We start from the raw sequence: 26720 nt of genomic DNA on the forward strand, positions 1-26720 counted from the left end.
ATTTTGTTTTAGTGACAGAGCACGTAAAGACAATATAACTTTAAATTTGCAGATCAAAAACAACTGTTGCTCATGTTCTGCCTTTGCACAAAAATGGAAGGCGGATCTGGAACTTGAAAAATCTGAAAGGCCACTGTGACTAGGCAGAAGGCCTGGGTCACTTTAAGACCAGATAAAAAAAAATAATAAAAGATTCTCCAGACTAGAGGTCTATCTCTGTCCTGTCCACAAATCTGCCTCAGTGAGGCTACTACAAACTAATATGAAGAAACACATATTAAAGTGTTAGACGGGTAAGGGATAAGAAAACAATACGGAATACTGCCTTTTAATCTCCTTCAGTAGTCCTGAGCACACCCTTTATTGTTGTTTTTAAAGATATAAAGTTCCTGGATTATGAAAGAAGGAAACAAAGTCCTGATGTGTGTTCTCTGCACTCCAACTGTCCTCATTACTCCTTTTTCTACTTGTGTAGTTTAAGCAGCTACTGTACACCAAGCCCCTGTGGCATTTTCCATAATAATGTTAAACACTGTCTTGCCATCTCTTCCTCCTCATCCAAAATTCATACAGACCTTCACAAAATCTTAACATGATCCCTAAGTGGGAGTTGTGGCAACAATTTCAATCCAAGGTCACATCTCTTGCTTCATACCCCATTTGGCAGCTCCAACATATGAAAGAACAGAAGGAAAAAGTCTGGGATATATAACATTAGTCTGATCGTTAATAACAAGCCTCTAAAACTGAAGTTTAGAATAAAATAAGAAAACAAACAGTAATGTGTTTTATTCCAATTCCTGCAGAAAGGTTTGTCTACCTTCTCTAACAGAGTACTACATTCAAATGTAAGACTTGTATTAACCCAATAAAGATGCAAATTAAATGCCAGTTTCCAATATTTTCCCACTTCAAGTTCACCAAAGGCAAATTATTTCTCCTTGTGTTTCAAAAACCAGCCCTGCCATCTGCAAACTGAACTAACAGTTAAAATTCCTTTAACAGTATTTGATACGAAAGCCAACTCTCGGAAACCTGTAGCAATAAAGTTGAATAATTCCAAACTTCAAGTGGTTCTAAGAAATTTAATTTTATAGAAAAAGCAGATGTTCTTCTGCTTCAGTAGCTCTGGCCACTCAAGAGTGCTTAGCTGACTTGCTTCGCACCGAGACAGTCTTTGACTATCAAGAAAACGTATCAACGCTGTTTGGGAGGCCTACAAAAAACATCAGGATCTGTGAAGAATGAACAATGCACAGTAGCATAAGCTAGTGAAAGACAAAACATCACAAAACACAAGCTTGACCTGACTGTTTCTCTTAAATATGTAACCTTAAAAATAATAACTTGAAGCCCTTTCCTATGGGGCCTGTAGAGGCACCGCTAAAGGCTGGACAGCATGTTTGTACCAGATGCTTCACTAGCACAAAGAATCCTGCTGACACAGGCCTAAGGAAGCCCCTTCCCAACCCCCATCCTTTGATCCCATCTAATCTTCTACGATTTGTCTGTACTTGGCATGAGAAGACCCTTCTTTCATATTTCGTCCTCTCCTAGACTTTAAGCTTTGTCAATTCTCCTAACTCACAACTATTCTAATGCCAAATACGTAACCTTGGGAGGATCAACATCTGAGTGAGCCAACAAGGCTTCTGTGCCGTTTAAGCAGTGTAGCTGAAGACCTCCGACCCACTTCAAAGGTGTTAGATTTGGGTCTCTGATCGAAGCTCTTATCTTCAACTTGGAGCACTCAGATTTGAGACTCAGCCTACTCCACAGCACAGTATTCTGACAGAAACTCTTATCTGATGCACCGTCTTAAAGGCCTGCTTCGAGAAAGAATCCATATCAACAGCACCCTTTTATTTTCTGTTTAGAGGCACGAACGCAATACCCAAATTCCCTTTACCAAATAAGTCAGTAGGTATGTCTGCCTAAAACAATTTCTTTAACCTGATCCTCCTTCCTCCCTCTTTTCCAGCCACATTAATGGAAGATTCCAAGCAGTACTTTTAAAAAAGTATATGCATACCTACTGCAGAAAAGAAAGATGAATACAAAGCTGCCAAGTGATGAGCAAAACACAGAGAAATAAGGGCTGTCTCCTTGGAAGCTGGGAATTCAAAAGCAGTAAAGGCAAAGACTCTTGAAACCTTCCCTTTCTGAATACTGAAATAGAAGAGTATGTTTGCACATACCATTCAACAGTTTTACTGTTTTCAATGGTTCTTCAGATCACTTAGAGGGGTATTATTGAGGAAGAAATGAACTTCGTCATTTTCAATTAACGTTAGTATTGTAATGATCGAACACTTTACTATTACAAAGAAGAATCCACCTTGGTTCCCTTCAGAAAGTGTTAGTAGACGAAAAAAATAATGAAATCCAAGCCCTTGTATTAAAACACAATGACAGAAAATAAATAAGGTGATCTGGGGGGCTGGGAGTGGGGATTTTCAACCTGCATTAAGCATTAAAAGGTAAACTTCTGAGTCATTCACGGTCTATTTAGGGTCACAGCACTTACTAGTTGAGGATCTCTACATGATAAATAAATGCAAGGCTCGCTAAGTTAGCTCTGTCAAACTGATTTTTTCTTCTTTGCTGGAGTGGTTTCTGAAGGTCACAAGTGAGAAAGCATCAGGAAAAAGATTCAGTATTTTCTTGGCTTGAATGACAAAAACATAAACCACAATACGATGTGTACAACGTCAGATTTCAAGGAAAACTCCTTCAAGCTCAACAGCAGCTAGCAGCTTGTCTCTATTTGCCGTCACTCTAGATCAGAAGAGCCCACATGCTTTTTTTTTTTTTTTCCCTTCTTCTTTCCTGCCCCTTTCAGTTACACTTGAGCTCTTTGACTGAAAAGGTCTGGAACAGATTAAAAGTCCGACCACAAAATAAAGAGCCTTGGCATATACTCAAGCCTGTCTGGGATACACATACACAGTGGGCCCAAAAAGGGAAGCTATGCAGCAAGAAACCCTTATGCAGCCTTTTGGACATTTCTAACTTCTTTCAGTTTAACTGCACAGCCTTCACATTCGAGGGACTTTCAGTATGCACAAGACAAGTAGCTTTTACCCTTACGGTTAGGCTGCAGTATTTACAAAGGAGCAGAACGTAGTTCTGAGAAGTAAGATTCATCTCACTCGTGACCTTTGCCAATTAAAGCCTTCCCCCCCACACACTCCTTTTTAATTCCAGCTGGTATATCCAGCTCATCATCCGAAACTGCACGGTAATGCAAAGAAGAGCAAAATGCATATCTTGCAAGATTACTTAAGTGAATATAATTGACCTGCCCATTTTAAATGCAAAAGGTAACATTGATTTTCAAAATGACTGCTTCCTTTTCAGCCTTATTCACCTGATTATGTAATTGTGAGTTGCGAATTACCCACACACTCCTCTCGCAACACGCAAACAGGTCCACAACTCTGTTAAAGCCAGCATGGACGCTTGCCAAAGCTGACAACCTTCAATATACGCCCCACCTTTGTGCTCAAGTTGCACAGTGGTTCGACCTGTCTACAAACTGGAGAGCAGTTTATAAACAAAGTGTGACAACCTAATGATTTCCATAAGAGCAAACGGATGTTTAATGTGAGCGCTCGAGCCTACAAAACAAAAAAGCTGAAATTTCTAACAGCCGTTTCAGAAAAGCAAAACAGAACAGTGACTGTTGAGTTCTGCAGCTCTGTGTTTATATGGCATTCATGGAGTTAATGCCTCTCCCAAAAGGGGCCCACAGTTGTTGTTAGGTCAACCCCTGTAAAGCTTCAAAGGCTTTGTATCCCCTCAGCCTGACCTACTCAGTGATCTGCACACTGTTTTCATTTAGTTGCACCGAGTCCAAAACTAAAGCTCGAAAACCACAATGATTTTTTTTTTTTTTTTTTTTTTTTTTTTTTTTTTACCCCTACTGTTCCTTCCATGTCTCTGGAAAAGTTAACTGAAATCCAAAAGAACTGAAAGTACTAAGTTGTTGGGAAAACAAATCGCGGGCAAATTAATGCATCTAATAAAGCTCACACATACAGAGATTGTGACTTTAAAGAAAAACCGAAGTTGTAATACCACCTTAAATACATCGGAACAATCCCTTGGACCATCTAGTAAACCATTCTCTTAATGTTATTGCTATTTGTATTCATCAGTGCCAATACTTTATTGAAGTGCTTGCAGCTCTGCTTTTCATATAGATCAAAGAATTGCAAAAAGCTGATACCAGTCCTATTTTGTTACGTATTTAGATCTACACCTTGTGATACCTAATTTAAGTTACTATTTCCATTTTCAATAATAATAGTCTGCTTAATATTTTTTACCTCACACAAAGGAGGTTAAAGTAGAAATGACACATCTAAACATTTATCTCTGTATTGTTTAAAACAAAGTTTCATCATGATCATCACTGTGACAAGCTGGAATTATAAGCTGGTATATGTTTCAAGTGTATTTAAATAGCATAAATTATTATTTGACAATACCCTCCCTTAGGGTAGTGCAAAGGAAAATAAGTATTTATTTGGGAATTAAAAGAATCTTCCGTACTAAAGAATTGCAAGTTTAAGGGAAAACTGAACTTGGCTGAGACTGTCTTTAGATAAATTATTTCTAAAGTTTAGGAACTCTATGGATTATATGGCAAAATCCCAACACCTAACGTTAGGTGACATATTCCTACAGGATGTGTGCTAATCTTTTTATATTTTTAAAATAAGGATTTAAATAAGGTCTATGTTTCAAATTAAAAATCTATTTTAATTATACTATAAAGAGTTTTCAAACTATGCCTGTGTAATTAAAGCTAAGTGAACTGAAGTGAATCAAAAATTCTGAAGCGAGATGAACTTTTACCAAAGCGTGGGTCAAGCCTTGGGTCTAGCCAAGATGTTGTCTTGTTCTTATGGTTTATGTAGTAAATTTCTCCATCCTGGGTCATAGCTTGTTCCCATCCATCGGGGAGTGGGCCTGCAATATAGAAGGAAGGAGTTCATGGCGGGCTCTTGTTTGCTCCAGCTGAAATTGATCTAAAAAAAATTCCAACATTTTACATATATAACAGTACATGAAGCAAAGGAGTTTCAGGCTCACGTCTAACATTTCTGGGATAAGGACAATGAAATGGCGAGTGGGAAATCAAAGCACAGAAAGCACTATCGTATTGATTTAGGATTTGGAGTTTTATTTTATAATTTGTTTGCATCCTTTTGTATGCTTTTGACACTATCTTTTGCTATAGCATTATAGTACAAAACCAGCAATAAGTCAAGCCTGCCAGAATGAAACCAGCATGAGCACCAGAAAAAAAGAAGCAGCATAGATATTCTACCTTTCATGGGAAAGTTTAGCTAGTGATTAAGGCCCAGCAGCAGCAGCAATAGTGACAAGTTTCAGAAATACTATTTCCCTGATCCTTCACAAGCAGTTAAACAAGTGACAAGACTTATTTGCACTTTTCTTCACACTGTAACTTGCTGTATAAGTGTTAAAGGCTTAAGCAAGCACAAACACAAATCTGAAGAACAGGACGCAAAAAAGCAACGTAAAAGGTAAGAAAACACCAGCAGCAGACAGACAAAGCGCTACGACCAGCAGTGCTACATCTCTATGCACAGAAAGGCACATTCAGGGAAACCTACATTTAGGCAATGGTAAACGCAGCTGTGTTCTGGAGTCCAAAGCTATTGTCTGAATACAGAGTCTTGAGGTCCAAATATCAGCTTTGGAGGAAATAACCCTTCAGTGCTCTACAGTTCAGAAAACTCTCATTCCCATCTCTGTATGATCATGGACATTCACCTATATTTTGCATCATGTACAACCTCTCTTTCCAAAGTTCCTCAACGTAAGACAGTAACACATTAGCAAAAGCCATCCCTCTGCTAGACTCAGACTCAGAGACCACTCTGCAGAAGATACATTATCCACAAAGATTGTCATTTCACATAAGATTCAGACATACACCCAGAAATTAAAATATATGGCTGAAATACCTACTATATCCACATTCAAAGTACGGTAGCTCTTTGTCTGTCTTATTGTTCTACACTTGTGCTACTGCTGAAGATTTTCATTATTTAAAGCCTTGGGAGGGCGGAGGATAGATTTTTTTGCTTAATCTCAAAAGACATTCCTGGAGGAATGTCAAGAGAGTAAAATCATCATTCAGTTGCATTTCAGTAATATCCCAAGGCGTAACCAGGACAAGAATTTCTTACTGTAGTCTTTGGCCCAAGAAATCCCCTACAAACTACATTTCTAACTCCCTCATTTTGGCCCCAGAAGCTATGCCTTTCTCTAGCAAACCCTCTATTCCACTATCAGAGAGCTACATGCTGCCAAATGAGGAAAACCGGTATACAGGCACTGGATTTTCCTTTCTTCCTCTTAATGCTCACAAGCTTTAAGTGCTGCAGACAAGTAACACCACTACCTCAGCTTTTATCTGAGGCTGTTGAACAGAACAGCAAGAAAGAGTGACAATGCTAGAAAGCATTCAAAAATCCTACCACATCCAGGGTTAACAGGACTTTTATGCAGAATTCAAAGCTCAAGTGCAAAGAACCCTGTACTTAGTAACTACACCCCAAAAGCAGCCAAGCTAATCAGATGCTATTTTATACCATGGGTACATGCCCCATATCATCCAACTGTAAAATCTGATGAACCGAAAATGTTCCCTGACTGCTAAGCCAACACCCTAGCCACGCGGGCAGACCTTCTAACCACTGTTTGCCCCAGAGTCCTTCAAAGCCACACATCCCTAGAAGATGAAACTCAGCAAGAATATCTCTTTTGAACTGCAAAGCCAAAAACCAGCTGGCTCTAGGAAAAAAACAAAACTACCCTTGGGGTGTCAGTCCTCTTGAACATTGAGTAAAGCATATTCTGGTCTGGAATGTTTCTTTGTAAAAAGAAAGGATAAAATGCCTTTGAAGCAGGATGCCAGGAGCTGATCAGTCCACCTACCTCCTGGAAGAATTCTGCTTACTAGATTCAATGATCTGATGAACATTAGTTTACTAGACAAACCTGGCCAAGGTTCTTTCTAAATAAAACACACAACTGCAGACAGGACAGTAAAGGAGTAAAGGTCTGTCTGCTCACCTGGCTGTCAGAGTAGCCAGTGGTCTTTGTGAAGTGCTATCAACAGCTGCAGAAATAGGTTTGTCCTAGAAGCTTTTGACCACTATGTTGCTTTCTTCTCTAGCCAGTAAAATGCTCATGTTCTGCTGACATCCCTACACATTGAAATGGTGAATTAAAAATTGGTTTGTACTGCTTTCTATCATCTCTGTAATTCCCATTTAGTTTTGTGAGCAGTTATGAAATCAGACTTTCAAGTCTGATTGAACTCCTGTGCAATTACGTCTCCACATCTCCTCCAAAGGCTCAACAGGAACAGAATTCCCAGAATTAACTTAAGTCACCTAAAACATAAGCTATGTAAGCTCAGTAATGCTGATGTTCAGACCTTTTCACTAAAACTCACGTAATTACTGTAGCCCATATAATGCAGTAACAGCCATTCTGGGTCTAACCAGAAATCCATCTAGCACAGGCACTTAGCCTGGGTGGATGGACAGCCCTTACTAGATCACTGAATGACTGATAAATGACTGAAAGGAGACTGTTTACTGTCAGACTCCTAAATCACATCTAAATCTAGAAAGTATAGTGACTGTGAATCCCTTGGCCTCCAGATACCTCAGTTGATTTCCTCAGTCAGATTCTATTTACTAGGTGCTACGGTATCTGTCTTTCAGATACTTCTCCATTGTCCCCCTGAACTTTCATAAACATTTAGCAGCAACAATATCCTTGTGGCATGGTCTCCTACTAGCTCTGTTTGATGCCTCCTAGGTCAATCAAATACAACCACAAAATTCCATTTCTATTAAATTATTTGCACAGTGAGAGACAAGCCTTCTAGTTCAACTCCCCGTTTACTGAAGTATATTTTTTTTTGGTATTTTTTTTCTGTTTAACTAACGATGACTAACGTTTTGGAAGTTGGAATCTAGCGAACTACTGATAATGCATACCTCTAGAACTAAACATTTATATATTGCTGTAACTTAACGTAAATACATGCATTTTTAAAAGTCCATGTGCATGCCTCCATTCAGTGCAAGTCTTCATTTTTTGTTTTTAGTTTCTCGGTACACCATTTTTGCCGTGAAATGCAATGAGCCTTGAACACAAAGCAGAGCTCACTGCTGGCAGATAGAAGGCAACAGAGTTACCAAAGCAAAAACATAAATTCAACCTACACTGAGATACAAAAGTAAATACAAGTCGCTACAGTTTCTGATGTGTAAGTATAAAATGTAAATAAAGCTGTTTTTTTTTTAATCACAAGACTAATGCATATTAGAAAGTATCTGTATTTAGCTATTAAAAGAAAATGCTCTGACAACCAAGGAAATGAAATCCTCTAATTCACAGCAGGAATCACCCAATACTTTGATCTTTAAGGACTTTCCTAATCTGTGAAATCACTGCGATTCCCAAACTTTTTAAAACGATATCGAAATCTACAGAATTCACCAGGAGTCCAAGTTTATCTCATCAACTGAGCACAGCTTACAAAAGGATATTATTATAAAATGGCAGGGCAGTAAGGAGTGAACATTACTGTCATGCATATACTTCGAAACTTGAGTTTCACAACAGAGCATACATGGTGTTGACTGTGCACAAAGCAGCACTTGTAGTACAACTGGTTACACAGAAGGGAAATCTGCAACTGAAGTGAGCAAGAATCTAAGAGAAGAGCTAGAACTTGTTTTAGTTATTGGCATATTCCTCCCTCTCCCACAAAGGAAGAAAAAACCCACACCTTAAATTACAAATTAGTCCATTTTCCTACTGATGTTTAATATGACACCAAAACCTTACCTGAAGGGGCAATGCAATAACACTATGGCTACAAATTTTCACCAGGAAGCCCAATTCCAAACTGCAATGCAAGGGGAAGATGAAAGATGACAAAGACAGGGAATCTGCTCCAAAGCCAATGATCTAATGTCTATGTGCAAGCAGAAGAGGCTGAAGTAAGCAGTGCTGTGTTAAGCATGACTCAGGAAATAAAATTATCTGAAGAAGGGAAGTATATAAATACACATTTACTTATCCCATCTATATTATCTCAACTGGTAATTATATAACAAAAAGGCATTGTTTCATTTCTTTGTTTCATGTTTCATTACTTCAGTAGGAACTGTACAGGACAGGTCCTCAGAATAACTATAATTTTATTACTACATATGTTCTTAAGATTAAAAATAAAGACAGAACAACATATTTTTTCCTGCAGTACCTTTAGGGAAAAAAATGTTAGAAATGCACCAAAAATCAGAATAGTTAAAGCTAATTTTTTATATACATTGCATATTTAAAATTAATAGGCATGTTTCTTTCCATTATTGCTGCAAAAATTCAATCATATTTAGTAGAAGATTAAACAACAAACGGCATCTAAAAACACACCATGCTTCTCCACATACATGTGGCACAAAATGTTTTAGCTGATTACGTGATTTAGTTGAGTAAGCCAAGTACAGCAGAATTGGGACAAAAACGCATCAAAGAAACAAACCAAAACCATCCTCCCTTTCACATACTGACACCCTCCTGTAAATAATATATGCTTACATATATATATATATATAATCATTCATATAGCACTTCATTCACATTCCTATCTAGGAATAGATGAAGCTCATTCAGATGACTTTAATTTCCTTAAAGAAACATAACTTGCAGCAAGATACCTAGCTGCTCTCTCACAGTCTCTGCCTCAAGAGATGGGATTTCTTAAGAAAAACAACCTTAAAATCTCCAACTACATCCTCCCAATGCCAATCTTGATTCCAATCACTTTTTTGACTTGCCTCCATCCTTTCCACTAATCTTTTCGTTTTGCTGTCTTCCGACTTCCCCTGAGCTCCATTTATCCTGCTTATCCAAAAAGACAACAGGTTTATCTTCAATATGCAGCAGCTTTCCAAGGCCTGTGTATCCCTCCCTCTTCGGTTTGTTTTTCTGTTCTTAACTCTACCTAATTTAAGCCTCTAATAACTCTTAAGGCAGCCCCTAAAAATCTTTGTTTTTGTATTTTACCACAGCAACTTTACTCGCAAGCTCCTATGGCAGTCTGCAATTACATACACTAAAAGTCGATCTGTAACTTCTGATTAAGGGCTACAATTAATTGGTGCTATACAAGGATGAACTGTATAGAAAGAAAAACTTCCTCTTGTGGTATTTTAGACAATTATTTTTTTTGCTGGTCACTGACCCCCAGCTGTCACAGTGCTTACTTGGATTTTCCTACCATCTTTCCTGAAAGGCTCTCAAAGCACTAGCGCATGTTTCACTGCCAGCAGTATTTCATAACAGGAAAAAATTTGACTTGAAGGTCTCAACTTTATTTCCCAGTTCTTGAGGATGAATTTCCAAATTAGAACATTAAGCAGTCCTATCTATACGATGCTAGCACTCAAATTTAAATTCCACTGTGCTGCGGGGATAGTTACTTGGTTTTTCCATTTATCTCATTCTTTATGAGCCACCAAGGAAGCACAAATTGCCATAAATTCGGTAGAAGAAAATAACAAACCCACATATAAAAAGCTTTAGTAAAAACAATTACACAGTTAAAATTTTAAGTTAGTACATGAAGATTTACCAAATCAAGTATAAGAAACAGAATTACACAAAAAATATAGATTCCTTATTATTTAATTCAAAATAGCTTTTTGTTAAACACAATCAAGTTAAAGGGGTGCACCCAAAGAGTCAGTTCTAAGCCATATTACTCCAAGTGATTTAAGTGTTAAAAAAAAAAAAAAAAAGAAAAAAAAAAGCACCATTTAAACATGTAATTATCAATATACAGAGAAGTTTTGGTTTCTTCATGCACATGGTCAAAGCACTGGGGAAAACCCCTTTACAAGATTTCAGTTTGTATTCAATACAGTATCATTTATGAAATAAAAAAGGAACGCTCAATAAATTTGTATTCAAATAAAATCCTTCTCAGGCCACAAGATAACCCACAACAAATTTTCATTTCTTCTTTACCACATGAGCAGCAAGATCTATGCAAGATCACTTGCTCGCACTTTTGTGATTACATTTAATTTCTTCATTTTCTTTTCGAAATAATCCTTGAGAATTGCTATTCTTTTAGATTCTTATCCCCTAACAACTAATCATTTTCTTCATTTTTTCCTAAGTATTTTACACTTATTTTTATAAGCATACAAAATGTGTCCTACTTCACTATCAACACTTTTTCCTGTTAATTCTATGATGCAATGGAAGGTTTGAGGAGTTATCTTAAAACACAGAATGTGTCAGCATTCAAACAGTCAGCAGCTAGTTTTAGTATAAACAAGAAGATAAACCAAAGAAAAGAACAGACAGAGAAGTTGTTTTCTTTCTCCTATTCCCTGTTCTTCAGAAAGAGCCCTAATAAAACACATCATCTCTATTGCTGTAGTTTCCTGGGATATATTTACAGAAAAAAATAATCACAGATTGTATTTTCACATTAGAGACTGAGAGCTTAATTGCTCTGAATCGTGACTTCCTGAACTTGAACAGGACTCTTTCATTTGTTTCAGGATAATCCAACCTCCTGGCCCAGCCAGCAAAACTTTTGATCAGCTTACCCTCTAATACTCAGCCACGAACAGCACAGTTTGGTCATGTCTGTTAATCTTTCAGTATTATCTGCAGCGTATGAATTGCAGCAAGAAACAAAGCTGTCTAAATGGACAACAAAAAGCAACACCAAAGACCAACCTTTGTGATAAACAGGAACAGCAGACATACACAAAATGAAATCAGACAAAAAATAAATGAAATGTGAACCCCAGAGACAGACGGTGACAAAGCATAGAGAAGAGTGCAGCAGCAAAACTAGCATGGGGCCAAATTTACCTGCTTGCTCTCTGCATCATCAGGACAATAGAGCTATGAAAACATGTAGCAGATTTTAGAGTAAGAACAAACACACTTTACTACTGTCTAATAACAGCCTCCCCTAGGCTAGCTGAAAAACAATTCTAATTCCAGGAAAAGATATCCTATTTCCTCAGCTAGAGGAACAATCACAATACAGGATTTTGAAAATGGTTGGAGAAGAAGAAAACCAAAAGGTCTCTGCTTCAGAATTTCCAGGTGTTTGCTTTGTTTAGTAAAGACAAAAAGGTGCGATGTCTATTACAAATGCAAGAAATATAAATATACAGGAGGACACCAAGTATAGTAAGTGAGCAAGGGGAGGCAGAAAAATATTGCAGAAGCACTAACTTTAATGTAAAATTACACTTATATAACAACATTTCATTCAGAAGAAACAAATGCAGGAATTCACTTTCTTTAAAAACATTTGAAGCATACTTTTTACACAGACCTAGAAACTACAGCATACTTTTTGCTGACAAACGTTACATGTTCTCTTACCTCAAGTATCAGCCTCTCGTTTGATGCATCAGGTTTTTTGTTTAACATTTCAAACTAAACAGACAACTGTGAGATTTCAACAACCCTACAACAACCCTGCGGATTAAAATAGCTACCAGTATCTTCATTTGTATGACCTTCTCCACAAAATACAGATTTTGCTTACCTGATGCTGAGTTCATTAAGTTCTGTTGCACGGGAGGACTGGTGGGAGCTGTGACATTCATCTGGGAAAGCATGGCCTTCCTCGGATCTTGCCATGTTGTTGTTTGATCAATATGACTGAGGAAACAAAGCCAGAGTTAGGACAGTCAGACATTCACAATAATGACCTGCTAGCTCATAAAGTTTAGCAACAAAAGGTTAAGGCTGCCAACAGCAGCCACATTCAAAACCAAACAAGAACTTTTGGATTCTTGCCAAAGAACTCTCAAACCCTTTACTCTGGTCACCATCACTTTCCCAGCAAAGAGCTGTAGCGATTAGAGCTGCAGCAATGGTCAGATGTGGCTCAAGATGAATACTGGAACCTAGATTATTGTACCATAACACATCCATGAGCTAAACATTATCTCCCTTTCTTGTTTAGTTACTTGTCATTTTTAAACACGACTTCAGTCTTTCAAACCGAGCCAGTTATGCCTGGAATCTCAAGCACAGTCGAGTAACTTGGCGTGATGAGTTCACATCCAGTGCCTGGGGAGCTGTAATGAACTGGCTGGTGAGTAATCATCAGTCTTCCCAAACTTTCTGTGCGTAGACCGCATCCTCTGATTATTTGAGGCCTACTCCCCTCCCCACCGAGGGCTGGTTACTTAAGTTACCACAGAGATGTTCAGTCACACTAGAGCAGTAATTAAAAAAAAGTGATGTTCAGTAGCCTTTCAACTTCATGTGAAAAGATGAAGACAGCTGGATTGCCCAGGAACTCAACTTAGTCCTCTCTAGAACCTAATTACAACACTTTGGGAGCTTTGATTTATCTGTTTTGAAAAGAAAAAAAGCCCTGGAAAATACATTCACCACTGTCATTCACAAAACTATTTAAGTCAATGAAAACACAAAGTGTAATGAATGATTACTTCACCTTTTGAGTATGTGATTAGCATGCTTTGCTAATCTAATGAATAACAAATGCAGGCTATTCACAAACAAGCACCACAGTATCTTGATGCCATTAATTGAGATTGCTCAGAAAAGTACATGTGGAACAAAAATAAAACTAATGCATGCTAAGCTTTGACAGCAAGGCTTGTTATCAATTCATTTCAAATTGGTATCAGTTCAAACTCATATCCAGTAGCCCTACATCAATTAGAATCCAAGACATCACTAACTTGGTGCCATTCTTTCCTTACAGTAACCAAAGTTCTCTCTTTTTGGATTATGTGGAATGCTCATTTTCACTTCCTCCAACAAAAAATGCTACATTTAAAGTTGCAATGTAGAGTCCAGTGGTGAGCTAAATTCAAAACTAGGTACTCCAATTTGTATTTGTGTATGTACCCATGTTTTGCATGGTTTTGTACATGTCCTTTGTGGATCAGTATGTATTTGTACAGAACTACTAGTCAGGCTATACATTTTCCATCTTTACGTCAGGATTAAATCACAATTGTGAATTGGGAAGATTTACTGCACAGTTAATGCTACTTTAAGGCATATCTAAGCTTAGGAGGTGGTACTGTATTATTTTACAGGGACAGATAATTCATACTTGGTCACTTCAAGATCTACATCTTTGTGTACAACATCTGACCTTGTCACCCCACTCCCTACTAAATAGGAAGGAACCTAGAAGAGCACTGTTAGGATGTTCATTTGATAAATTTAAGGAATGTACTGAAGGTGAATCAGGCCTATTTTCTCCATTGAGAAAGGAACCTAAGGTAATTAGGTCAGATCCACTGACATCAGAGGAGTTGAATCTCAAACTTGATGTATTTGCATGGCCACAGCACCCCAGAGCACTGGTCATAAATTAAGATCTACTCCTGGGTCAAACTGGCTTAACAAAACAGAACATCTCTGCGCCCCAAGCAACCAGTTACTGTGTCTAGGAACTTACTACTGAAACCCTTGACTTCAATTAATGAAACCACATTCTGCTGAATTAGTGTTTTTAACATGTTCATTGGTGTTCAAAAATATATCTTTTTTTTTTCCTGAAATACTAAATTCTGTTAATAGCTATTGATCTCAAACAAGTGAAAATTAGTAACTACAACTTCAGAAGATCATAAAATGGGTCATTAGTCACCAAAATAATTACTTGTATACAATTATTTATCATATTGTAACATGAAGTCCCTTTAACAATTATTAGAAAGTAGAAGGTATCACAAAGTGATTTTCAAAAACAAGTTTTATTTTAAGCTAAGTATCTTCTCCCTTGTATTTTACCCTCTCTAAACACACATGATTTCAGGCCAAGAATTTAAAGCCATATTCTAGTAGGATCACAAAACAGGCAGGAATGTTATTTTACAAAAATCTAAGGGTAAACAAAGCCTTACTTTGTCTACGCGTGGCAAGTAATGCCAGCTTTCCCTTGTAGACAGGAAGCCCCCCTGTTACTAAAGGTTTAATTAAAATGGTATCACTGCCATGGTGTTACTTTCCATGATACAGCTCATTTAATCCAGGTACTATTAAGCATACTATGTCTTTGCTCACATACATTTTTCAACATGCAGCTTAACTGAGAAACATGCCACATGCAGCGAGGCTTCTTTATTTCCTTTTTAGCCTGTTTATTTATAGAACAGGGAAAAACATAGTAAAGACTGCCATATATATACTGGAATGTACATAAAACTTTTTTTCCAAAAAAAATTTCATTTTTCTGCCGGTCAGTTTTGCAAAGCAATGAAAGCAGGAAAAGATAATACAGATGTGAAAACACTGTACAGTAATGCTTCACAGACTGTGTTTAAGTTACAGTACCAGCATGTGCCACTCCTCCCCTCTATTTCTAATTTGTTATATTTGCTCAGTTCAGTTCTGGGAACAGAGGAAACTGGGAAAACACCACTGCGCCCATGATTACACATTTTTTATTTCCATTTAACTCCTATAAAAATACTTGCAACACTACACAGTTATAAAACGTATACCTAGGGTACATATTTTATAGCCTTTGTTTTTATACCCTATTTGAATGCAGAGCACAAAACAGAGAGAAAAAATGTTGCCTCACTGCATTACAGAACCATTTTACAGTTACCTGTAGGGACACACAGAAACGACATTCACCAAACTTTTCCAAACATATCTGAGCACGGGACAGATGAAGGGACTGTGGAAGAAGCCATCTCAGAACCACTGCCAATTTTGAGTACAAAGGCAGCATTATCAGCTCCTCAAAACTGTGCAAGTATACCGTGCAAAGTACAGTTAATGTTCAGATGGGCTTGTTAACGTGGTTAGCTATTTTAGACAGCAGCAGCTTCCGACTTTTCCCCAGCTGAGTATCACTTGAGGGAAGTCAGCATGTTCCTTACTTTATCAGCACAGCTCCAGCCAGGATTCTTAGAACAAAGAGCCACAAAAGAAAAGCCTCAAAGCAATCAAGCTGATTATGTTCGAGTCATACGAATCACACGGCTGGTTCAATAAGGCAACTTTGTCCCATCCAACTCAGCTTTCTGCTTCCTGGCCTACATATACATTTTCCCAACACCTTCACTCAAAAATTCTCTATTTTTCCTCAAACCATAGTCCACACACATACCTCACCTCTCTGTGCCGTATCCTGAGTTTTTGGATGCTACATATAAAAAAAAAAAAAACACCCCAAGCATCACAACGCATTAATTCTTTCCCCCAACTTCCAAATCATGCTAATCAAACGGAGGAATGCAGAGCAGGCAGGCACCCATTTCTGAGGATGAAAGGTTTAAGTAAATCCCAGTACTACAGTAACAACAACAGGCTTTAATTTTGTTAAATATCTGCAGTATGTGTGCCACGGTAACTTACTATAAACATCATGCATTCCTCATCAGTTTAAGTATGGAAGCAGGACACTCTCTGCAGGTAGAGATGTTTGCCCCTGTTTTGAGTAGCAGCACAGGGAAGGTCTAAAACGAGAACACTGGCACCAACCCCACATCATCTTTCCCTGCACTGAACAGAATTTTTCCATAGTAGCTCCATTAGCTGCCAACTGCCCCAACCCTTACATTTAGTAAAGGTGATCTGACCCACATTTTGATAAAGTACTACTGTCAACCTCATTAAAAAAGTGACATACAAATCAGTCCTTATATCTAGTACAGTACTGTAAGATTAAAATTAAACCTACTCATGAGGTAGAATCACAGCTCTGCACTGTGTGCACAAAACCAAAACACCCAGAATATGTTAAATATTTGCTAGCAAACTTGTATCAATTCTGGTATCAAGAAGAGTGATTGTTATAAGAAACAACCTCAACCAAAAAGCACTTTAAGTGCTATGCATTATGAAGACAATCAAGCTGTTCCCCCCTATATATGTATTATAACTTTTAATAAAATGTGCTTTGTTTGTTTTGTTTGTTTGTTTGTTTGTTTGTTTTCATGCTAAGCGCATTTCTGCAGTTACTAAGAGCCGTAGTTCTTATGTGAAAGAAATCTTTTTTGGCATTAAACACTATCACATGCCAGAGACGTCAGTCTCACGTCAGTGCCTGGTAAAATCATGGAGAAGTTGGTTCTCGGACTTATTGAGGCGCACCTGGGGGACAAAGCAGTCATTGGTCCCAGCCAGCATGGGTTTGTGAAGGGTAGGTCCTGCCTAACTAACCTGATTTCCTTTTATGATAAGATCACCCGTATGGTGGACCAAGGGAAACCAGCTGATGTGATTTTTTTGGACTTCAGCAAGGCTTTTGACACGGTTTCCCATAGGATCCTACTGGACAAAATGTCCACCATACAGCTAAATAAAAACATCATACGATGGGTGAGCAATTGGCTAACGGGCAGGGCCCAAAGGGTTATGGTAAATGGGGCTGCATCAGGCTGGTGGGCAGTCACCAGTGGGGTCCCTCAAGGCTCCATTTTAGGGCTGGTACTTTTCAATATTTTTATAAACGATCTGGATGTAGGAATAGAGGGTATTTTGAGCAAGTTTGCTGATGACACCAAACTTGGAGGAGTTGTGGACTCAAATGAGGGCGTAAAGGCCTTACAGAGGGATCTGGACAGGTTGGAGAGCTGGGCGATCACCAACCGCATGAAGTTCAATAAGAGCAAGTGCCGGGTCCTGCACCTGGGACGGGGAAACCCTGGCTGCACGTACAGACTGGGCGATGAGACGCTGGAGAGCAGCCTAGAAGAGAGGGATCTGGGGGTCGTGGTAGACAGCAAGTTGAATATGAGCCAGCAGTGTGCCCTGGCAGCCAGGAGGGCCAATTGTGTCCTGGGGTGCATCAAGCACGGCATCGCTAGTAGGTCAAGGGAGGTGATTGTCCCGCTCTACTCTGCGCTGGTGCGGCCTCACCTCGAGTACTGTGTGCAGTTCTGGGCACCACAGTATAAAAAGGACATGAAACTGTTGGAAAGTGTCCAGAGGAGGGCTACGAAGATGGTGAAAGGCCTGGAGGGGAAGACGTACGAGGAACGGCTGAGGTCACTGGGCCTGTTCAGCCTGGAGAAGAGGAGGCTGAGGGGAGACCTCATCACAGTCTACAACTTCCTCGTAAGGGGTTGTCGAGAGGCAGGAGACCTTTTCTCCATTAACACTAGTGACAGGACCCGCGGGAACGGGGTTAAGCTGAGGCAGGGGAAATTTAGGCTGGACGTCAGGAGGGGGTTCTTCACAGAGAGGGTGGTTGCACACTGGAACAGGCTCCCCAGGGAAGTGGTCACTGCACCGAGCCTGTCTGAATTTAAGAAGAGATTGGACTGTGAACTTAGGCACATGGTCTGAACTTTTGGGTAGACCTGTGCGGTGTCAAGAGTTGGACTTGATGATCCTTAAGGGTCCCTTCCAACTCAAGATATTCTATGATTCTATGATTCTATGATTTGTGGTATTCAATTCCTAACTGAATTTTAAAAAAAGAAACAAACAAACACACACCGCCACATCTGTTACTTCCTACTGAAAATCACCCTTAGGTGCTGAAAGACTAATAAAATACAGCCATTCCTAAAAATGGAGAACTGATCTGCCCCTGCAGTAGCACGATACACCTTCACCTTTGTACTGTAGTTGCTCCACTGAAGAGAAGTGAATGGTATTACTGGAAGCCAGGTCAGAAGTGAGCTAACACAAAAAGGACACTCAACATGTACTTAAATCCTCCAGTAAAAGTTTCATTCCTTAGGAGTTGCATATCCACTGCAGTCCTGGAGTTATATGCAACCACAGTCACCAGCGATAAATATTACCTAAAATGCCTTCGGTTTTGATATTCTGGAGGAGTATTGCAACTGCAGCCCTGTTGCTCAACACACACTTCCCAAGGCATGTTGAGGACTTTGTTCATTTAACGGAATTCTCAGTCATTACAAAATCATGATTATTTCTTCCTCTTTTTGTCCCCAAATCGGCATAAATATTCCTTATATATAGTGCGCACCTCTATGTCATCTGCAGTGAGAATTTTCATCTTACAAGAATGGTTCCTCTCAGAAAAGATATTATTAATGTGAGTGAGTCAGAAATTGCCAAATCATTACCCTAAAATGCGTAAAAACAAACAAACAAAAAACGTGCCATTAAGAAGAAAAGATGTTTTAATCTTAGATACCAGATGAACATAATATGTAAAATTTCTGCAATAGCTAACATTGAAAAGGCCTGATCTACACATGAAAGGATGTACACAAGACAGAATAAACAACCCATCACTTCTCTTTGCAGTTTGGACATGACTTCATTAAAGAACATTCCAAGAAAAATAAATAGGCACAAACATTCAGAAAGGCAAGCTGTTGTTCAATACGAAAGCATCCCTAAAGAACTAGCTTAGTATCTGTCGATACAGTCATGCTTCTATGTTTTACTAGGTAGACAAGTCTTATATTTTATGCCTGCATGAGAAAATTATTTCCACCGTCTAGTGAAGTCACAATGACTAACTTGGATTTTGGTGTTGAGATTTCCAGGACTATTTTAAGAATTCACTGGAAGTACTGTTTTATTAGAAACAAAGTAAGAACACAAGCACGTACCACTGACCGCATTGTGACAGACCTACCAAAACTGGTGACTAGGCCTCATGCACTTTTTATACATTTGGGGATGAATAAGACAGTCTGTGTAACATGAGCAAGTGGCACAAAGCTAAGCTTAAGTATTTTCTAAAGTTGGTGTGAAACTTCAGCTTTTCATTATACCCCAAATGTGAACTGCTCCATCAGCAAACACCTCACCTCTGATTCTGTTTTATCCTAAACGACTGAGCCACAAGTTGTGTTCTTCCAGATTTTTCCCCTTGTCTTATTAACCACCTGGTTTCCTCAGGCTACCTAATGCGTAACGATGTGAAAGGTTTTTAGAGCTCTCACCCGTGTATTTCAGTACGTCCGGACAGGATGTATATACTGAAAGCTGGTTCTTCTGCTGGCACCAGGAGAAACTGAACGAGCATTTCTGCTCTTGGAACTGCCATAAACTGCCTCTCACACACAAAAATTAATTTCAAACTAAACCCTGTGCCAAATCTTATACAAACTTGGCCTGTGTCTAAGCAGTTTGGGTTACCTGCAAGATAACCAACCTGTATATAGTGCTAGCAGGCAGAGAGGAAACCAGAATATCCACTTTTGCAGAGGCCTAACCTCTACAGGAGCATGAAAAATGTGGCAGTGTGACTGTAGAACAGTTGTGAAAGTGACAGGATCTACTAATTCAAGAGCAGAGGTGAACACAGATGTCTAAGAAGGGTGGTAACAGCTAAAAGGCCAAAATCTGACACTGTAGCTGTTGGGTCCCCTAGCCCATCCATTTTCTAAGATTCAACTTAAAAATGGGATAAAAGAAAAAGTTTAGAGTAAAAACAGTCTCAGTCTGAACTGCTTTTATTACTACTCTTGAAAACTGGAAAATAGGACGTAGAGATTTCTACATTATGACTGATACGATGCTCAGGATATTATTACACAGAACGGAGCGGATTCAGCTTTTCCTGAGGGTGGAAGCTATGACTTACTTTGTCCATCCTTTTTTCTACCCTATTAATGGTACTTCCAAAATGGAAGGATTGAAATGTGAAATCAAATCTTCAGCTCTATGGGCCATTTTTAATTAGGGGTTGCTAACTTAAGAGCAAAGGACAGTTCTTTGCCAACTGTGTAACAGCATTACAGATTTACACCTTACCTGCATTAAAACACTGGGATGACACGAATTTCAATGCCAAGCAGCAACAGTAAGAAGAAAAGGCTGAAGGGTAAATGAGCTCTGTTGCTAGCAATGATCTCTATCTCAATCCAATACTCCATAAACACTTTCCTAAATTCGAACCAGAGTTATACAAGATACGCTCAAAATGACCAAAGATCCTTTAAGAACCTCACATTTCTCTTTTTAAATAATAATAATAATATATATATATTTTATTATTCTTTAAATAAAATCAACAGAAGGAAAAACTGTTGTTCACAGCAATGAAAATAGCATCCGCAGAGAGATGACACTCCACCTATTGCTGGAAAAGCATAGCTTCCACTTGTCCTCTCCCATTATCTTGCAAAGTTTCCCTAGGCTCCAGGATTATTACAGATTAAGATCAGGTACACAGCAGTAAAACTGACAGCCTCTTAATCTGACTTCCTCCTAGAAATTGCAGAAATGAACTAAAATTCCTACCATGATCCATCTCAAGGTGAGCATGGTCCAACTGCTGCACAGAAATAGGAACAAAGTTTCTGAATATTGTGGCAATACATAACATTTTTGTGTTTTGTTTTTTTTTCCCCTCATCAGATCTGTATGTTAACCAGGCAAAGATTGTGTTGGACTACTTGATTGACACTGCTGCTGATGTCCTCACCAAACCACACCACCAGCATACGACGACAGAGCACGCTGGTGATAGGATGATACACACAGCTCTATCCTACTTACAGCTTGCAAAAGCACATCCCCAAATCAACATGCAACTGGTAAGTGTGCAATTATGTTGTGCCACAGCTGCAATTTCATTAACTTTGAGAAAGAACATAAGCAAAGTGTATTAGAAGAATGATGGGCACAACATTGCTGTTGACAGCTACATTACCAGGTGAGAAGAGCCCATCAGAGCCGTGTCCCCTTAGAGCATCAAACAGACCTGGGCCAGATACACACGATGCTTCATAAGTACAGTCCTAGGCAGCAGAAATTCATTCCACACATGAATGATCTAAAGCTGAACTAGAGCAACGCAATAAGGAGCACCTAAATGACTTCAATGGTGCTGACAAAAGCCAAATTAGTACAGAAATACATTTTGCACAAACTCACTAGGAGTCAGGCACATTCTCCAACAGACCCCCCTCTGGAATTCGTTCCTGAAGTAGAGCCAGCATGCAAGATGCTAAGAACCAGCAAATTCCTGCAACCACGTCCCATAAAGCCACAGACATTGGTACATGGAATATGAGTTATGGAATAAGAGTTTTTAAAAGATACACGAAATGCTGTGTTTAAAACAGAGTATTCAAAGGCGGCTTCTATTAGCACCAGCCTGTATGCAGACAGCACATAATGCAGATACACTGGGGATTGAGTATTAGGCTCACTGCTCTGATTTGTTTAATCACTTTTTGGGGGTGGCAGACAAGCACAGCTCTTCTTAGGAAGGCACTTTCAGGAAGGCTCTCCCTGAACTTCAGGGGAGCATATAATCCTAAAATGCACAGGGGCAGTAGGCAGTCTAACCATACGGGCATGACTAACATGAGATGAAGGCACGATAGGCACAAAGCTTTGCCAAAGGTAGACTCACTTTTATTATAATGTGCTTGTAAAACAACTGCCATTTGTCAAGTAAAAATGGAAGTCATGATATGCTGATCTCTGGATTTGTTCTTTTTTCCTCCTGTCCCTCTTCCTACTCTGCACTCAAGGACCTCATGCACTAAAAAGAAACCCAGGAGTTAGTACCACAACACTTAAAACTTAAAAACATTTTAAATGTTTAAAAACATTTAAATGGCTTATGAAAAAACACAATTCTTGGATTTCTCTTTGGATCTTCCAAATGAAATGATATTCTTTTCCGAGTTTGAGATGAAAGAAATGAGGACACTTCAATTTCCAGGGCTCTTCCCATTACTTTGAAAACTGTAAGAACTGGTAGTATTGCAGAGATTAAAAAGAAAAGACCTTGCTTTTACTTTCTTTGGAAAATGATTGAGTTGATACAAATTCTGTAGAGGACCAAATGCTGGTATCACAGTTGGTATCATCAGATTTATTTGATTTTATTTAAACCTGCCCTCTCACAGTCCCACAGAAGACTTTATTTAAAGGAAACCTCCCCCTTCTCTCCACGCAGCCCCCAAAGTTAAGAAGTTTGTTTCCCTATGGCTGAGCCACTCAACATGCTCAAAATTCATGTTTCTTTCCTTAACTTTAAATGAGAGAGATTGCAATACCACTGAGGGCAAACCTAAAGGAAGAGCTGTCTCCACCGCTATTCCAAGTTAATGGGTTCTTTTAACTTTACGGATGCCCTCCTACGCCCCTACGTAGCAAGCACAGAGAAGACCTTCTCCAGATGCGACCGTTTTGTTTTCTGTAACAATAAAGAGGAGATTACAGAAACACTAACTTTCATGTTATTAGGGGAAGGGCAGACCATTTTGAGGAGCCATGTGCCATAGAATCCCTTATCACTTTCCTGTCCTTTTATCTCTGAGATTCTATCTCATGCCTCTCTCCCCAGTCAGCTCATAAAGGAGACAAAAAGCAAGAGGGAAATCAAATGCATCTCTGCATGTGCAGGAGCCAGTTTTATGCCCCCTTCCATATACCTGTTTTTGGTTGCCTGAAGGTTGCAAGTCAGAGAGGCTTGCCTAAGCACGCTGCAATAAAAGCTGCTACAGCCAGCTGCCTGAGGATCTAAAGGGGGTTCCTAGCAATCCTGCTGAATAACCCTTAGGCTAGCCACCACCAAGGAAAACAAAATATGAAGATAAAAAGATTCTTTAGCTTGTTTCCTTATTGCTCTAAGTAGGAAGTCTCGGAGGGCAGTTCAGACTGGTTGCTTGAGTGTTCAGACAATGATCGCTCCCAGATGGCCCTGACAGGATGGGCTGGCTACAAAACCATTAGGTAGGGCCTACTGGAAACAAATGCATGGCATTTTGCTGAAAAAACAAATGAAACTGTTTTTCTTGCCAAATTAATATCATCAACTACTTTTAAATACGTGCTTCAGAACAAGCACTTCACACCTTAAGTCAATCAGCTGTTTAGATGTTCCCAGCTTTAGTCATATGGACAGCCTTATAGGTTATCTTTTCCTCATTTGAGACTAAACACAAAAAAAAACAACCCCCACACCACAACTCCTTTATTTCCTTTCTCCGTACTTCAGTGTGTTGGCTACTGTATCCATCTCACACTGTTAATGTTTAGTTTTTCCTTCTTATTATTCAGTATTCTTTCACCCCCCCTTTCCACTTCCACTTCCTGTGTTACTGGATTTTTCCTTCCCTTTCTGACTCCTCCTTACGATCACGTCTCAGGCAGAGCTTGTTCCACTTCCAGTTCAGACACTACGTGCCACTGAGGTTGGAGGCAATTATTCACATCCCTGAAGACTTTAAAGATTGCCACATAAAACAAAGAAGAAAATCTTCCAGGCATGATGCTGCCTGAGCTGGTACCTGTGAGCTACCTGCTCAGCCAACTGTAGGCAATACAGTACTTTGTATTTTTCACCAGCAGATTATTCCCTTTTCATCACCATGCTTAAACCCCCCTGCAACCTGATTTCCCAAGTTGCAAAGCATCAGAAGCAACAGATTTCTCTGCACCCAGATATGACATATTGTCTAAAGGCTATGATTTGACAAGTTGTTTTTATTTACCCATTTAACCTTAGCTGGTAAAGATGATACAGAGCAAAAGTGTAGGAAGAAATTACACTACTTAGCTTAAACAGTTTAAAGTGATATCTAAAATAACTAAGTATACTATATACATAAATATTAGAACTACTGAATTTTGATAGTGAGCTAAAAATGGTTTTAAATCTGAGGATTTTCAAGCTCCAGGATCTACAGTTCCTCCACCACAGAGTTCAAAGAGCATCAGTTTGAGAAGTATTTTAGAAGCCCATGGTGTTAAATCAATAATGCAAGGTAAAACTGATTTTGAACTCAAGTTTCATTGCAAACATTCAAAAACCATCAAATGGAAAATTTCCATTTGAAATAGCAATAGAAATCTTTATATTATTACACATGTGGAAGCAACAGAGAAACTTAAGACAGTGAAATCACCAAGAGCAAAACAAACCCTACTTTCTCTCTAGAAGCAAAAAGTAAAGACCCATGCAACTTCTAAAAATAGTCTTTTAAAGAGTTCTTAAGTTTTAATTTATTCCATGAAATCAACATTGTGATACCAATACCTCAGCTCTTATACATTAATTTCACTTGCTTTCTGCATTTCTTTTGATATATAGGGAATGAAAATTAGAAATTATAAATTGTGATGAACAGAAGTTTATTTAAAAATCACATCAATTAAATTACTAATGATTCTTAAAGGACAAGGGATATGTAACATCTTTATCTTTACCAAGAACAGTAACTAATACGTCTTATCAATATGTACAGTGAAGTACTTACTTAGGAACGGTTCAACCCTATCCTTAGGCACAAAACAGACCACTAATATAATGGATCTCCAACTTTCACTAAATTTCAGCATGGGATTTCCATTAGAGCTGAAGTCACAAATAAATCCTAATTAATGAATATTATCACCTTAACTTAGTATCAATTAATTCCAGCTTTGGAATCCCTTCGGTCTTCATCCACCACTTACCACAATCAGCGTTCAGCCATTACAGAGGGCGGGAGGGGAGGCATAGGAATAAGGGGGAAAAATGTAATATCTGGTTTTTATTTGTTTTTTAATTTACTTATTAAAAAATGTACATTTACCATTTAAACTCCGGCTTACTAGTTACAGACTTCTCCAGTATAATAAAGATAGTAACACAGATAAAGATGAGGTTTCTCTAATAAAATAGACCCTACCCAAAAAAAGAGACAAGAACCCAGGTCACACCAGAAGTTTAATTGCTAAAAGCATTATCCTAATCAAGCCCTCCTTCCAGCATAGCCCCTCCCCAACTTCTAGCAGTTCAGCTCAGACTTCCCCCGGCCAAATTTCATGCTTGAACAGTTTGGGTTTTATGTTCCTTTTAGGAAGTGAGGCCAGCTTTTAAACACAAGAACTCCCTTTGAGTGTTTGCTGACCATTAGTCAGCACTTCCCTGTGACCCATCCCTTTCCTCCACTCCCTTTCAGTTCCAAAAGCCAACATTATCAGCTTCCAGCTTTTCCTTTCTTTGCCTGCAAAATTCACCAACTGCTTCAGAAATTCACTTGTCAGTGCAGGACCCTTCTTCCAGGGCTTCACTCCGAATTCTTGGACAAACTGAGAGCCTTTAATCTCTTCTAAAAGATTGGCTTTCTGTAGCCTAAAGTGTCCTCACTTTTCAGGGCTACTTTTGATCTGGGCTTACCAACCAGGTGGCCACAGTTTGTTTTTTTTAAGCCCCTCACGTAAAGCAAAGATGTAACTGCAACAATCTCGTATGTTGAAGTTCTGCCTTGCCTATTTGCTTGGATTTGACTTGTTCTGTAACTAGAATGTAAGATTCTGGGGAATAATGTATTTGTTTTATAACCTGTGTTTGGAGCTACACTGACACGGATCTCAGAAGTGCCAATGCGTGCTGTCCTATCAGTGATTTCAGGAACTGAGCAATAGGACTCAACTTTTCTGAATTTTAAGCAGTGAATTACAGATCACAGTTAATGAAATAAACCTGAACAATCTTCACTCCAATTCCACGTCAACTTCTCATGGGCAAGCCTCTACATAGGTTATAGGTTACTGACACACCTGCCAGGACAAGCAGCGTGAACTGCAAATGACTGCAGTGATAGCACTGCTCCATCACAGGAATCCATTGTCACAGCAAACCGGTGTCTCCACTACTGCCCTTTATAGTCAGTGATCTAGATTACCATCTATATCGTAATCTCCAGATCAGGAGGTATAAATCA

The 26720-nt window shown here is 38.9% G+C and overlaps 1 protein-coding gene across 4 annotated transcripts in view; it reads right to left on the reverse strand.

The window, feature by feature from the left end:
* Positions 1-26720, reverse strand: part of YAP1 (Yes1 associated transcriptional regulator) — an 87453-nt gene that overhangs the window by 25257 nt on the left and 35476 nt on the right. For all 4 annotated transcript variants that reach the window (XM_032193553.1, XM_032193536.1, XM_032193545.1 and 1 more), the window contains exons 3-4: positions 12653-12768; positions 4864-4977 (exon numbers count right to left, since the gene is read on the reverse strand). In XM_032193553.1, the coding sequence (XP_032049444.1) occupies positions 4864-4977; positions 12653-12768 (230 nt within the window). The remainder of the gene's footprint in view (positions 1-4863; positions 4978-12652; positions 12769-26720) is intronic.

Source organism: Aythya fuligula, chromosome 1 (genome assembly GCF_009819795.1).
Source record: "Aythya fuligula isolate bAytFul2 chromosome 1, bAytFul2.pri, whole genome shotgun sequence".
NCBI classification, from domain to species: Eukaryota; Metazoa; Chordata; class Aves; order Anseriformes; family Anatidae; genus Aythya; species Aythya fuligula.